The sequence below is a fragment of the Sebastes umbrosus genome, chromosome 10 (assembly GCF_015220745.1).
Source record: "Sebastes umbrosus isolate fSebUmb1 chromosome 10, fSebUmb1.pri, whole genome shotgun sequence".
Lineage (NCBI taxonomy): Eukaryota > Metazoa > Chordata > Actinopteri > Perciformes > Sebastidae > Sebastes > Sebastes umbrosus.
The window spans coordinates 31,068,359-31,082,757 of NC_051278.1; the positions used below are offsets into that span (position 1 = coordinate 31,068,359).

General features: G+C 41.4%; 1 protein-coding gene and 1 long non-coding RNA gene across 2 annotated transcripts in view; one reads left to right on the plus strand and one right to left on the minus strand.

Annotated features, from left to right (window-relative positions):
* Nucleotides 1–14,399, minus strand: part of LOC119495337 — a 29,727-nt gene that overhangs the window by 11,578 nt on the left and 3,750 nt on the right. Inside the window, exon 2 of the long non-coding RNA XR_005208450.1 lies at nt 739–742. This is a non-coding gene — a long non-coding RNA (uncharacterized LOC119495337). The remainder of the gene's footprint in view (nt 1–738; nt 743–14,399) is intronic.
* arid5b (AT-rich interaction domain 5B) overlaps nt 1–14,399 on the plus strand; it is a 100,233-nt gene that overhangs the window by 3,782 nt on the left and 82,052 nt on the right. Inside the window, exon 3 of the mRNA XM_037781696.1 lies at nt 10,691–10,925. Within this exon, the coding sequence (XP_037637624.1) occupies nt 10,691–10,925 (235 nt within the window). The remainder of the gene's footprint in view (nt 1–10,690; nt 10,926–14,399) is intronic.

Consider the following 14,399-nt stretch of genomic DNA (forward strand, 5'->3'; position numbering starts at 1 on the left):
TCCTTTTTAAACGCTGCCAGCTTTAAATCCAGTCAGGCTTTGGCTGGAAATAGAAATATGATTCATTGAATAAACTCCCCTCTCTGCACTCTGTTTGCTGAATAGTTGATGAGCAGATCCAGAGAAAATGTATTAATCTATTTATTCTGGGTTAATTATTAAGTCCATATGTGGAGGAAGCTGTATTTTTCATTGCATCTCAGCCCCGGCGAGCAGTGTTTACCCCCACCAGTTGAGCTCTGCTGGCTCTTTAAACAGGCTTTGTGTCGAGTTGCTCACCCATTATGACAAACCCTCTATTGGGGCCTCCGCTCTATTTGTCTGCCTGCAAACTGCCACTGACTAAACAGTCACATGTGTTTTAAAACTCATTGAGTGACACATTATTTCTTCTCACTCCAAATGGCCTGCCTCTCCTGCTGGTATACCGCTCGCCGGCTTTAATACTTTGTTTTTTTTGGACCCCACATTTCAGGAGAGAGCTGTTGTAGATAACAGCTCACACCGCGCGCACACACACACAACACCCACTTATTGTATACTCCGCTTCAGGCGCTTAATTGCTTATGCTTATCTTATACTATATATCCCACTTTAGTGCAAATACAGCAAGGCGCTCTTAATGGGAATTCACAACCGCTGAGAATATTTCTGGATCATGTTATATTAATGTGCTATTATCATCACCTCTGATTTCATCTGACCTCTCTTCTCCTCTATTCTGTCCCTCTAGCTGACAGGGCTTTGGCACACACTCACGCATTCATACACACACACACACACACACACATACACACACACTGACAGGCCGGGGACTGCAGCACTAGGCCAGTATTGATTGCTGTGGAAAACACTTTGGCATGCGTCCAGAGCCATTTCTTCAGTACATGGCAGTAGTCCATGCATGTGTTTCAGTGCTTGGGAAGCCAGCTTGTAGGGAAATTAGATTGTATTCATTTGCTGCTTCTTTGATTTTTCCTAAGGGAAAAAACCCTGAATGGGTAATTCAGGCATCTGGGATGCTAGTTGAGTTAAGTGTAAGTGGCTCAGATATGCGAGCAGCATTTTTGATGGATAAGGTCGTCGCGCTGAATGACTCCAGTGCAAATGTGATACGGCGCATTTTTACAGTGATCTTTTTTAAGAACGTCAGTGCTGCTGCCTTGTCTTGGCCAGTCTGTGCATTATACCAAATCTCCCCATTCACACAACAATGGCAGGAATTTAGAGGTGGAGGTGGTGAGGGTGGGGGGGGGGCTTTTAGCGTGCACATGTAGCGTGCGCGCATGTGTGCCTCCTCCTGCCGCAGAACAAGTCATTAACTCTGAACACTGCCCTCCAGTGAATTCCTCACCATTGCTGAAATAGCATGTAAATTATTACCAGCTTTTTAGGATAGTGTAATTTAAAACCTTTAAAACTGAATACCCTGGACTTCAAAAGGCTATAAAAAGCCCCCACTAATATTTCCCATTTGGTTAAGGAGTTGTCATTCTTCTTGATTCTTGATTCCTGTTTTGTGTCTTTGCAGCCCTTAAGTAATGATATGTTACAGCAACGACCGCTTTGTCAACACACAAGAGACTTTTGATGCTCTTTAGCTCGGCTTTTTTTTTCCACTTTGTCATTGACTAACCACTTGAACAGGCAAACATTTGCCTTGATGCATGACTCCAGCGCCCCCAGCTACAGTGGATCGTTACTATAACCTTTGAGGAGAATACAGCCACAGATGAGAGAGCCAATATTTCCCGTTCTCAACCGAGTTTCTTAGCATGTGGAATCGTCATGCATCTCAGTCTGCTTTTTGTCTCCTGTGTGCTATTTGTTAAAATACAAGAGTACAAAAGCTGCTGTGATCCAGAGGGAGCTGACGCAGCTTTATTCGTGTGGTGTCACCTTACATGATGGATGCCTCACCCACTTTCAGAAAGCCTTTGAAAAAACTCCTGTTATCTCGCCATTTTTTTCTCTACGTCGTTATCACTGCGAAAGAATGCTAAGTTCATACATCACCCCGGCTCATGTAAGCGCAATCTCTTAATGGAATCAGTGAATAAAAGATGAGTTCGGCACCCCTGCAGATATTACGGCAACTTTTATGCATATGAATAAACTGCATGCGTTAAGTGGCAGAACATTATGCACCAATAATTCTCACCTTTTAAACGTCGTACCTTGAACTCTTTCTATTCTTGAGTCGCTCTCAAAAAAAAAAACATATTCTAATTCAATTGTGCCTGGCTTACTCCCCAGAGCTCCCTTTTTAATTCCTAGATAAGTTTGTTTTGGGACACTGAAGCCAAGGTCAGTCATGGGGAGGGGAGATAGATAATGAACTCATATTGTGTTTCATACCTCTCTCTCTCCTTCTTTCTCTCTCCTTCCCCTGCTCTGTCTCCTCATTGTCCATGTCACCATGTCCATTACTCAATTACTAATCTCCTTTGGCCTTAGGAATTCCAGTGCTGACCTCTCTGAGGCAGCAGGCTGAAACCTTCCCAGCATGACAGGAGCACTGTGTGTGTGAGTGTACCCACAATATAGAAAGACACCCACCCACCAGGAGCGTGCACCCCTTGACTCCCGAGCTGAAAGTCCTGTCCGAGCGATGAGACGCTCCGCCGCAGAACGCTGACAGTCAGGAATGTCCTCCTCACTGTACGAGCACAGCGGCGTGGATTTCTCGCGGGGCATTGTTCGGAGTGATATGGAATATTTCAGGGTGCATTGTCTCTAATTGGATCACCGAATATAGAATTGGGAATGTCCCTTATGAGCTGTTTTGCCACCACCGCGTCCATATAAATTGAATGATATGGATTTTAATTTCAATGAGAATGCCGGAGTCATGTGTTGCTGGAACAGAGTTATCTACAGTTTCACAGCTGAAGTCTGTTTTTTCCCCCCACTTCCAGTCCATTATGTGCAGTCATAGCCATAAATTCACTCAGTAATGTTTTTGGAGATATCACGCTGCTGCAGTAATAACATGAATTATTGATAGAAGAACGGAGAGAGGATGTAACATTCAGCTGTTAATGTGTCACCTTGCATTTTAACTCAATCATAAAACAAGCAGTTAGAGAGTATGGGCGTTTATTGACGCACCCGAGGTACAATTCTGGCGACACATTAAGACGTTCAGCGTGGGATCCAGAGTGTATAAATGCTCCTAATGCATCTGTGTAGGAAGTGTCAGTGAAATGACACCGGGCTGTTTGGTATGTTGCTGATGTGGAGTGTCACCTCTTGGCTGGGGGCTTGCGGTCCTCCTGACCTATATGATCAAGTGGCCTGCTGGCTGCATCTGCCGCTTTGCTTAACTATCAGCTGCCTAACTGGAAATGACAGGACAGTGTGGATGGGCAGCATTTACAGAGGAGCAGGTTTCTAAAGTGCATCTTTGAAACCGAAAATCCAAGACCCATGCAATGCTGACGAATGCTGCTGGAATGATTGATCTGTGTGTGTCTAAAATAACAACTCGATTAATTGATATTACAGAAAATGAATTGACGACAGTTTTAGTACTAGATGAATCGTTTAATGGTGCAGTGTGTAGGATTCTAGGCTACTGTAGTAACATGGTGGCCGGCTCTGTGAAGAAGACCCGCTCCATATGTACATATAAAACTAGGGCTGTTAATCGATTAAAATATTTAATCACGATTAATCGCATGATTGTCCATAGTTAATTGTGATTCATCACAAATTAATCACACATTTTTTGTACCAAAATGTACCTTAAGGGGAGATTTGTTAAGTATTTAACACTCTTATCAACATGGGAGTTGGCAAATATGCTGCTTTATGCAAATGTATGTATATATTTATTATTGGAAATCAATTAACAACACAAAACAATGACAGATATTGTCCAGAAACCCTCACAGGTACTGCATTTAACATAAAAATATGCTAAAATCATAACATGGCAAACTGCAGCCCAACAGGCAACAACAGCTGTCAGTGTGCTGACTTGACTATGACTTGCCCCAAACTGCATGTGATTATCATAAAGTGGGCATGTCTGTAAAGGGGAGACTCGTGGGTACCCATAGAACCCATTCACATATCTTGAGGTCAGAGGTCAAGGGACCACTTTGAAAATGGCCATGCCAGTTTTCCTTGCCAAAATGTTGTGTAAGTTTGGAGTGTTATTTAACCTCCTATGTGACAAGCTAGTATGACATGGCTGGTACCAATGGATTCCTGAGGTTTATCTAGTTTCATATGATGCCAGTATCAATCAATTTGCATTAATATGTTAAAGAAATTAGTGGCATTGAAACAAATTTGCGCTAACACGTTATTATCGCATTAACTTTCACAGCCCTGATATAAACGGCTCATTCTAAGGTAACGAGAACACAATGATTCTTAGTTTCAGGTGATTATACACTAAAGAAAACATACTTATTAATATTATATTCCATTTCTTCCAATAAATCCCCCTAACAACAAAAATGGGAGACCAGACGAGTTTAAAAATAGTAACAGGCATTTATTTAACAAACTAACAATCAATAACTAAATAAACGTGGAAAGTCAGTAATCAGTAATGTAGGCATGTGTGGGTGTGTGAAAATGTCTGCTGCAAACAAAACCAAAACAGGTGTGCCAGCCAAGGAAGAGAGAGCGACATCTGTTGAAGGGTAGAGAGCTTTTATCCCAACCACACCAAGCCCAGGTGTGGCTCATCAACCTGACGACCCTCTCCTGCAAAACAAAGGAGAACCAGCAAAAAGACACAGGACACCTAGTGGAGTGGAGGGGTCGTCACAATGCTACACACTGTTCCTTTTAAGTCATTTATTAAACAAAAAATGTATGGCTACAATTAACGGTTATTTTGATTATCAATCAATCTGTCTCTTATTTTCTCCCATTTTCATTGATTGGTTTATAAAATACAAGAAAACTGTTAAAATGCCACAATCATATAATAGTTAAGTCCATGTTGATGCCTTTTAAATTTCTTGTTTTTCCAACCAGCAGTCCAAAACCCAAAGATATTCAATTTACTATTACAATGGACTCAGAAAGCTGGCAAATCCTCACATTTGAGAAGTCGCAACCTAGAGAATTATTGTCCCTTCTGATTAAAAAACATATGACTTAAACAATTTACGGACTATCAAAACAGTTGAATTTGCAAATTGACATTTAATGTGATTGTGAATTGAATAGCTTTGAGTTTTTGGATCGTTGTATCGAAGTCTTTGGGCTCATTTTTCACTATGACTCTTCAGACAGAAGGATGATATTGGATCATATAATAATGAAAACAATAATTTGCTGCAGTCATAGTTTTTGTCTGAAGTCTTGGTAGAAATTCTTCTGTTTTGTATTTTTTCATTTCGTGGTGGCAAACCAGGCTGCGATGCTGTTGTTGTGCTGGTTTCTCAATAACCGGTTCTCTGAAACCCTTTCTATGGAAACACATCACATTTCTCAATTCTACAGTATTTGCCTGAACATTTCTCAATCAAATATCGTGATGTATGCAAACCACAAGCCGGTATTCGGCTTCCTGACTGTACATGCTGCATCACACAGCAGCTCAGCCGCTGTAAAGTCGGCTAGTAGGGGAGTAAAAAAAACAAAACAAAAAAGAAGCTAATGGATGTAGCCTGTTGTGGCTCCGTTCATAGACTGATTATATTCTGGACTGTGTTGACAGCTGCTGAATTGCCCTCACCTGTTGTGTTTTGCTCTCGAGCCGAACAAGTCCCCAAACAGGATCTGTTGACACTCACACGAGGCAGCATGTCATTCAGCTGATTGATACAGAGCGAATGGCTGTGTGTTTGTTACGCTTTGCTGTTGCTGTGTGTGAATGCTCTGGTGTGCTATTGAATTACCTGAAGTATTGCTGTTTGACTCATACATCAGCAGCACAACAGTCAGTGCATTATTTCTGTTTCGAACGGAACTGAAATATTTCATGGTTCTGTTTCTCTGTGTGCTGTCAGCAGATTGCATCAAACTACAGTAGCTAATTCTGTAGAGATAAAGTACAATGTGGTTTCTGGCTGCAGGCGGAACGCTATTTACTGTTGCTCTACATTATTCAAATGGCCTGCTTTTTCTGAAGGCAGAAAACAGCAGTCAGTTTTTCATTGCATGGAAAGCCGGTTACAACCACCCGCCACCACTTGACAGCTGAAGACAGCTCATTATAAGGAGACCGAAAACCCATGTTTGATGTTTCTACTTAGTGAGGGAGGCACAGCTATATCAAGCTATCCCTCGCAGGCTTTTCCTTTATAAGGAAATGCTGTCTCCAACTGGTTGGGATTTGATATGCCTGTAGTTGCAGATGATGTGAGAACTGAATGTGGGTAATTGTATAGACAGAGCACTCGGAGAGAGAATCTGAGACGCTGAAAAGTCACGTGCTCGTGTGTTTGTTTTTAGAATATGGCGACAAAATAAGTTGAAGTAATCCATTAAAACACAGCTTAAACACCAAAACTTGACATTTTAAAGCAGCAGCAGCAGTAGGTGGGAGTTAAAAAAAGTTATTTTTATAAAACGGTCACTATATCCTGACAGTAGTGCATGAGACAGTTAATCTAAAAAAAATCATGTGCCTCTGTGTCCTCCGGTGCTCCTAACGGCATCTGCAAGATTTCACAGACCGGAGGAAAACAACCAATCAGAGTCGAGCTGGAGCCTTGCCGTCTCCGAGCAGCTGTCAATCACTCACAAACTCCGATCAAACGGTCAAACTAGGCAGCGCTGATCAAATATGAATTAATATTCTGTTACTGTAATGCCTTTTTTTTCACATAAAATGTCTTAAGAATCATCTTGTAGTGTACTGTTTAGCTGTACAATGAGAAAGTTTGTGACCCAGCAGCCATGTTGAGATCAGTTGAGGAAAATATCAAGTACCGCCCACCAGCCGGAGCAAACTTTCTTATTTTACAGCTCCACAGTACACTACAAGATGTTTCTGCACACAGCATTACAGTAACAGAATATTGATTCATATTTGATCAGCGCTGCCTAGTTTGACCATTTGATCGGAGTTCACGAGTGATTGACAGCTGCTTCCGTTGAATGAACAGCCAATAGGAACGCTCTCTCTCTCTCTGAAATGACATGTGAAGGTCTCCCGTCACTGGCTAGATTTTTTAAAGCCTGAAAACAGAGCCATGAGGAGGTGCAGAAGTCTAGTTTTCTCTCAGAGCACTTGAATTACAATATGCTGAAAGGTTATTATGGAATTTCTGCCCAATGATGCCAAAAACATCTTGCCTACCCGCGCTTTAATCTTCACATTGGAAGGATTTACTGCAGAGTTGTCCTTTTGGATTTTATTAGCTCGTATAGGTTTAGCTTTTATTACGTCCACCCTGTCTGCCTTCATACATAAGGTGCGTCATAAATATGTCGATATAGAGTAAATGAATGTTATTTTAATGTGAGTAATATGCTCTTTGAGGGGAAATGTGTACAGGCAGACTGGTAAATTGGAGATAACCAAGGTAAACATCAGAGACCCACTCAGAGCGTCTGCGTTTCTGCCCTTACACATCTGTCCTCCAGATTTCCCTGTTTCTGTAATAGCCATCTTCGAGCGCACTGCTCCACTCTGTCGGTAACAAGCACTTCAGCCATTAGCCCTTCAAATGGAAACACATTTAAGCATCTCTGCTTCCTTACCTCTCCATTGGACTCGTAGTTCTTCGAGTATGAGAGTTATTAGACGAGGTCATATCAAACTTAGGAAAAAAAAGAAATAGGTTGAAGCACATACTGAGAGAGCAAATCTTATTAAGCAAGCCAACTGAACAGAATAAAGTATGTACACAAAGCCAGCAGCTTACCCATGCACATCACTGCTATAGATTTACATTTATAGTCCTCTGACAGTGTCACATTAGCTTTATTGTGTGTCAGGGAGACCGTTGGCTCACAGCTTCTTCCTGCTCAATCATTACACTCTCACTGTAACAAATTATGTCTCCTCTACTCCTCTACACTTTGAAGGTGTAATCATAGCCGCTGTGTGTGTGACTCGCGATCTAAAAGCTTAAAGATCTCAACATTCAGGGTGAATATCTGGAGCCTGACTTCCTAAATGCTAATCAAAAAGTCTAAAAACATCTATGTCCCCATTGACATTGATTTAACTGCTGGCGTAAATTCAACTCAGCAATCATCCACATCATCCATATTCATGGTGCCGTAATTGACTTACATTAATGTGCATCCACAGCCGTAATGCTACTTGACTCTCATAGCAATTTAGTTGATAAATAAGGACGTCCTGTTGTTCGTCCTGTTTCTTCTGCTGGCTTCTGATTTTGATTCTGATTCTGATCTTTATCCTTATTTTAATCCTGTTTTTTTCTTTTTTTTACCCTGATTTTGTTCACCTTATACCGCCATATGACTTATCAGTGGTGGGATGTAACTAAGTACATTCACTCAAGTAATGAGTATACATTTGAAGTACTTGAACTTCACTTGAGTATTTATTTATGCAACTTTATGCAACTTCTAGTCCACTGTATTTCAGGGAAATAATGTACTTTTTACTCCACTACATTTATTTGACACATATAGTTACTAGTTACTTTGCTGATTAAGGTTTTACATTAAAAAAACATGAGATACACGTATAAACTATACTATTACTACTACTATATATATATATATATATATATATTATGATACAATACAATATATAATATAATACAATATAATAATACAACACTCTGAACGGAATACTTTTACTTTTGATATTTTAAGCACATTTTGCTAATATAATTTCTGTACTTTTATTTAAGTAACATTTTGAATTCAGGACTTTTACTTGTAAGAGAGTATTTTTAGATATTTCTACTTTTAGTTAAGTAAAGGATCTGCATACTTATTCCACCGCTGTTACATACTGTGTGGAAGTGTGGGTAAACACTCATAAAATAAATCCAAGTTTTTTTTTACTTCTAAAGACTATAGGCTATAATTGTAAACAAAACTACTCATTACGAACCACCTAACCCGCTGCTTATTGAATTAAAGGCTCTAAAATTCAGAGACTTGGTAGATTTTAAAACAGCGCAAATCATGTATGAAGTCAAAAAGAAATGACTTCCTGAAAGCATCCAAAAGATGTTTAAAATAGGGAGAAAAAGTCCAAATGATTTGAGAGCAATATGTATGTTTAAGAAACAAAGGGTCGGGACTAATGTAAAAAAAAAAATCACTGTATTTCTGTAAAAGGGGGCACATTTATGGAACTGAAAATATCAGGTACACTTTGTAAGTTTAAAAATGCTTAAAAGAAATAAAATGTATAGATGTAAAAATGTATCAGAATGGCATGTTTGGCATTAGTATGGTATAGAGATAGAGTAAAAATGTGCTCTTTTAATCCCAAATTGTTTGTGAAATAGATTTCCATCATGTATAGCCTACTGTACCTGCAGATGTGGTGTTTTTAGAATATGTGTCTGTATCAGTGGGCTACCTCCGTGTCTGAAAAGTGAAGCCAATGCGGAAGTACCTTAAACTTACATTCTTTCTAACAGCCAGCAGGGGGCGACTCCTCTGGTTGCAAAAAGAAGTCTGATTGTATAGTAGTCTCTGAGAAAATGAGCCTACTTCTCACTTGATTTATTACCTCAGTAAACATTGTAAACAGTTTATGGTCTCAATCGCTAGTTGTCTTCTGCAATACAGCATGATGTTCATTTAGTAAATTATGGTCCCATTTAGAGTCAAATAGACCAAAAAGCAGGGGATGCTTTAGGGCGGGGCTACCGTCGCTACTACGGCTTGTCACAGTGTGTTTTCAGCTCATGAAAGTTAAAGATAGGGTCGACGATGTTGGAAAGCTAGCATAATTTGAAAGTAGCATAGCCTCAGGAGCTCCATCTAAACCCCCCCCCCCCCCCCCCCCCCCTCTCCTCGGGGCTCCTTCCAAGGCAACGCCCCCCCCACACACACATGCACGAGCACCGCCGCATCGTAACTACTTCACAGACACAGAGCGGAGAGAGGACCTCAACTCAACAACGCTACCTCATGACAAGTAACGGCGGCAGTGCTACTGCAGGGCTGACTTTTCTCTTCCATTCTCCAGGAAACTTGCGGTGGCGACGCGCTTTGAGTTCAGGCTGGTGCACGCCAAAGGTAGAATACGAGCAGGGAGGCAGGGAGGCATCCGATTGGTTCTTTCCAAGCGGACCGCGAGGCAGTGATTGGTAGACGTTTTTACAGGATTACAGCAGCTATAGATGACGGTTCTTTTCCGGTCCTTTTTCAGAGCTCATCAGTAATGGATCGCTGTCGGGGTGTAAAGACCATTTCAACCAATAGAACAAATAGTGGAGACTGGAGAACATCGTCAACCCTGCCTTTAATTGTAACATTTTTGGTCACCTAAAAATGTCTTATTCAGCGTTCGGTTGTACTTAGCTCCACACTCTCGTGTCACCTCTGGGTGCAAAAAAACAAGATGGCAACGGCCAAAAAGCCGAACTCCAGGCTTCCAAACGGCAGTCCACTTCTTATATACAGCCTATGATCTGTTCAACAACACTGTTTCAAACATAGTCATAAAATTGTTGCAAAAGTAAACGATCCATGACCTTGATACAGTTGCATTTATGTAACTCCCTTCATGCGCTTCTGATTGTAATTGGGATTGTGCCCCGCTTCCTTTCAGCACGAGGTAATTGCGGTGTCGGAGAAGGTGATTGTGCGGCTGGAGGACTTGGTGAAGTGGACGGTACCAGACTTCTCAGGATGGACCAACTGTCTGAAGGCCGAGCCTCTCAAACCCTCCGTGCTCCGAGAGCTGGGGACCAACGGGAGGCGGGAGGCCCTCCACCGCTACCGGGAGAGCACCCTGACCAGCGGGCTCAACTTCAAGGATGTCCAGCGGGAAAGGGCACAGCTAGGTGAGCGTCAGCAGAAACCTCAATTTCTTTTTTTTTAAGGTTATTTTTAAAGCATTTCTTCCTTCCAAAAGGTTACTGCAGTGTTTCTCTGCGCTGCTGTGTTGAATGTTTATGTATTTGTGTCCTGTCTCTGCCATAAATCAGCTTATGTTTATTGTCCTTTGGTTGGTTTAACAAGTGTTGTCTTGACTGGAGTAATTCATCAGTATGTAGTTGGAATTCCTCCCGCTATAATGAGCTGAGAATCACACTAATAGAGGCAGGATAGAGGTAATGGCAGCGTGTTTGCCAACGCATTAACATCCTACCGTATAACAGCTCTGTTCCGAATGCGACAACAACAAAGGCAGCGTTTGCAAAAATCGCATAATTCAGCTTTAAATAATTGAGTCACATCAAACTGCAGTCTGCGGCACCTCTGACACCTTCTTATCCATCAGTTCAGATCATAATTGGCTGTGTATATCTCCGGAGCTTTAAGGATCATTGCTGTTTTTGTCTGAATGGTTGTCTGGCGTATTCATCACGTATACGGCGCCATTAAGTGTCGGTGATTGTTTGATTCTCGCACCGGGCTCTTGGGGTCTCACGGCAGCGTTACCTATGAATCAGGCCCAACATAAAGCTGGCTGTCTCTGCGGATGACTCATCCGATGCAAATAGGAAACTCTGGCATTTGAGCCTAATAATCAGAAAGAACATAATGTTCCCTTTGAAGCCGTTTCCCAGTTATTTGCCTCCCTCTCACATGGCTGTGATGTAATGCCTAATGCTGATTATAATGGTATAATCAAATATGCTAAAAATACCATCGCGTCTTGTCAGGTTATAAGTATGTATCCGGGTGATTTAAAGCCAGAAATGTAGCTTTATATAATCCTCAATTAATTCATTTTTAATAATCATTTTATGCCTAAAGCCTTTGTGGAAGTGAAACTGCTTTAGGCTTAAAAACACGAGCCTGTTTTTCCTGTAGAAAAGCGTGGTTTATTGATGAGCCTTGTACTGTTTTCTGCTCGGGATCTTCCAGGAAGAGAAGCTGTGCTGTGTTTCTGTGTGATGCCGTAATGCCCTTGATTACCTGATATTGCTTGAATCTCATACGCAAAAAGGACAAGAGGATCAATAATGGATGCTTTGTTGTTATTCCTGTAATCAATACGGTTTGATTGTGCTTGTGCGCGTGTGTGTGATTGCTCGCTTTCACAAATAGATGTGTCAGCCTGCTTCTTAAATGATATTATGTTCCATATCAGGGCTTTCTATAAACGTGCTGCATCGTCGGGATTTTATAGATTTATCTGCTGCCAGAGTAATAACCTGACGGTGACGCTATTGTTACTGAGCGGTTATGTGTGTATGTATGTGTATGTGTGTGTATGCGTGTGTGCGTGTGATTATGTGTGTGTGTGTGTGTGCGTGCGTGCGTGTGTTGCTAATGAGCAGCGCTGCCGTTAATGACTCCATCAGGCTGTTTCTAAATGCACTTGTCACTCCGATGGGACACTCCGCCAGAGAATCTGCCCACTCAGCAGAACGGGCTCAGACTCTGGCAGTGCACCAGAGACACGCACACACACACACACATAGATGGACACGTGCACACGTGCTACACACCGACAATCAGTGGTGTGCACTCACTTATCCATTTGTTTGTTTGCTCGCTACGTCTTTGGCGTGTGTCAGTTGTTGACAGTCTAACAATATGAGCGGGGCAAAGAGTTTGGGGAAAGAGCGAGAGAGATCACTTATTCTTCAAATGCAAATGCACGTTACTCCAAGCAAGGGTTTGCATAGAAATATGAAATATGCCACTGCAATGCTGCTGACTACCGGAATGAAATATTCATGCCACAGCAGCAGCAGATCAGATATAAAAGCACCCGTAAAGCATCCTGTAGCAGAATGTCTGTAATTCTGTGTAATATTGGCTCATTGACTAGACTGACTTTTTTATGATGCAGCTAGTCTATATGCTCTTTTTGTCGGATTGTATTTATGAATAGAACAGCCCGAAGTGGCTGCTCTCTGTTTTTACTTGAATGATGTATTTGCTGATTGTTATTCTCAGGCTGATCTGTAACTATGTCAGAGGAATTGGATTGTTCCCCATAACAGGATACTGCAGCAATACCACAAGCTGCACAGAAAACCATTGTGAGCTAAAGAGCAATAAAGTGTGCCATTGTTATCGAGGGAAACTGTTCTTCTTTTCTTTTTCTTTTTTTTTTCCAAGTGCATATCCTAACTTTTCCTGGCGCGCTGCCAATGTGAATTAAGCGCACTGTTATGTATTTGTGTCTCACAGGCAACATATGAAAAATATTACGAGACAAATGTGTCGGAAATAGCAGAGTGGCAATTGTATTGTTCTTGATCTGCGTTACATGCATGGAGCATTATGGTTTGTGAACAAAGCTCCATTCTGTCCTCGGAAATGCATAAAGAGTGAAACCAAAGATGCCCGCACAAAGTAGAGGAATTAATTAGAGAAACAAGTGACCTTTGCTGCTGTCCTGCAGCATCGACAGCTGTGACTCTGAAACCTGTGAGGCAGAGAGATGATTGGTATCATCATTTATATTCCAGCTTTCGCCAGGCTTTGAAACGCAGTGTTTTAAAAAGTGCGGCTGACCTAAGCGGGCAACATTCCCATAGACCTTTAGAACTAAAAAAATGTTACTCTATAATGTAACAGTCTGTTTTTGCCGCAATTTAGATGAGAAGATTGAGATCACCCTTGTGTCTGTACAGCAAATATGATGCTACCGCCAGTAGCTTAGCTTAGCATAAAGACTGGAAATGGGGGGAAACAGCTAGCTTGGCTCTGTCTATCAAATGTAAAGCAACACAAATGTACGTGTTCTATCCTGTTTGTTTAATCCCTGCAAAATGTGGGGGACAATTTCTTGACTGAGCTCAGTAACGTCTTCCTCTTTGTCGTAACTGTCACAAGCTAAGCTAACCAGCTGCTGGCTGTAGGCTATAGCTCATATCTAACGTACAAACATATAAGTACGTATTGTTTTTCAAGTATCTAAAAATAGAACAATCAAGTCTTCTTGTGGTCTCCATATAACAAACACAAAGGACATTTAATCCCATTGAACACACTGTAGTTTCCCACATACAGCATTCCAAGCCAAGAGGACAGTAATAACACATTTCTACGAGTCCATGAAGAGTGATGTATTGTATTTTTCAGTCCTTACATAATCTGTAATGTGATTCACTTAATCAGGTAATGCAAACTGTCCACTCAGTTTATCTTGTATTGGAGTGAGCATTAGAGCTTCTTTTTTACTGTTCAATCCACCAGGGATGGCTTGCCAGGGAAGTTTACATTCTGCCCCTCTATCTCTCCCCAGAGAACTGGCCTGATTCTTTTTTTTTTTTTTTTTTTCATTGCTGCCTGCCGAAATTGGTTTCTGGTCGTATACTAGGAGGCCGAGCGTCGGAGAGCTGTATCTGCTG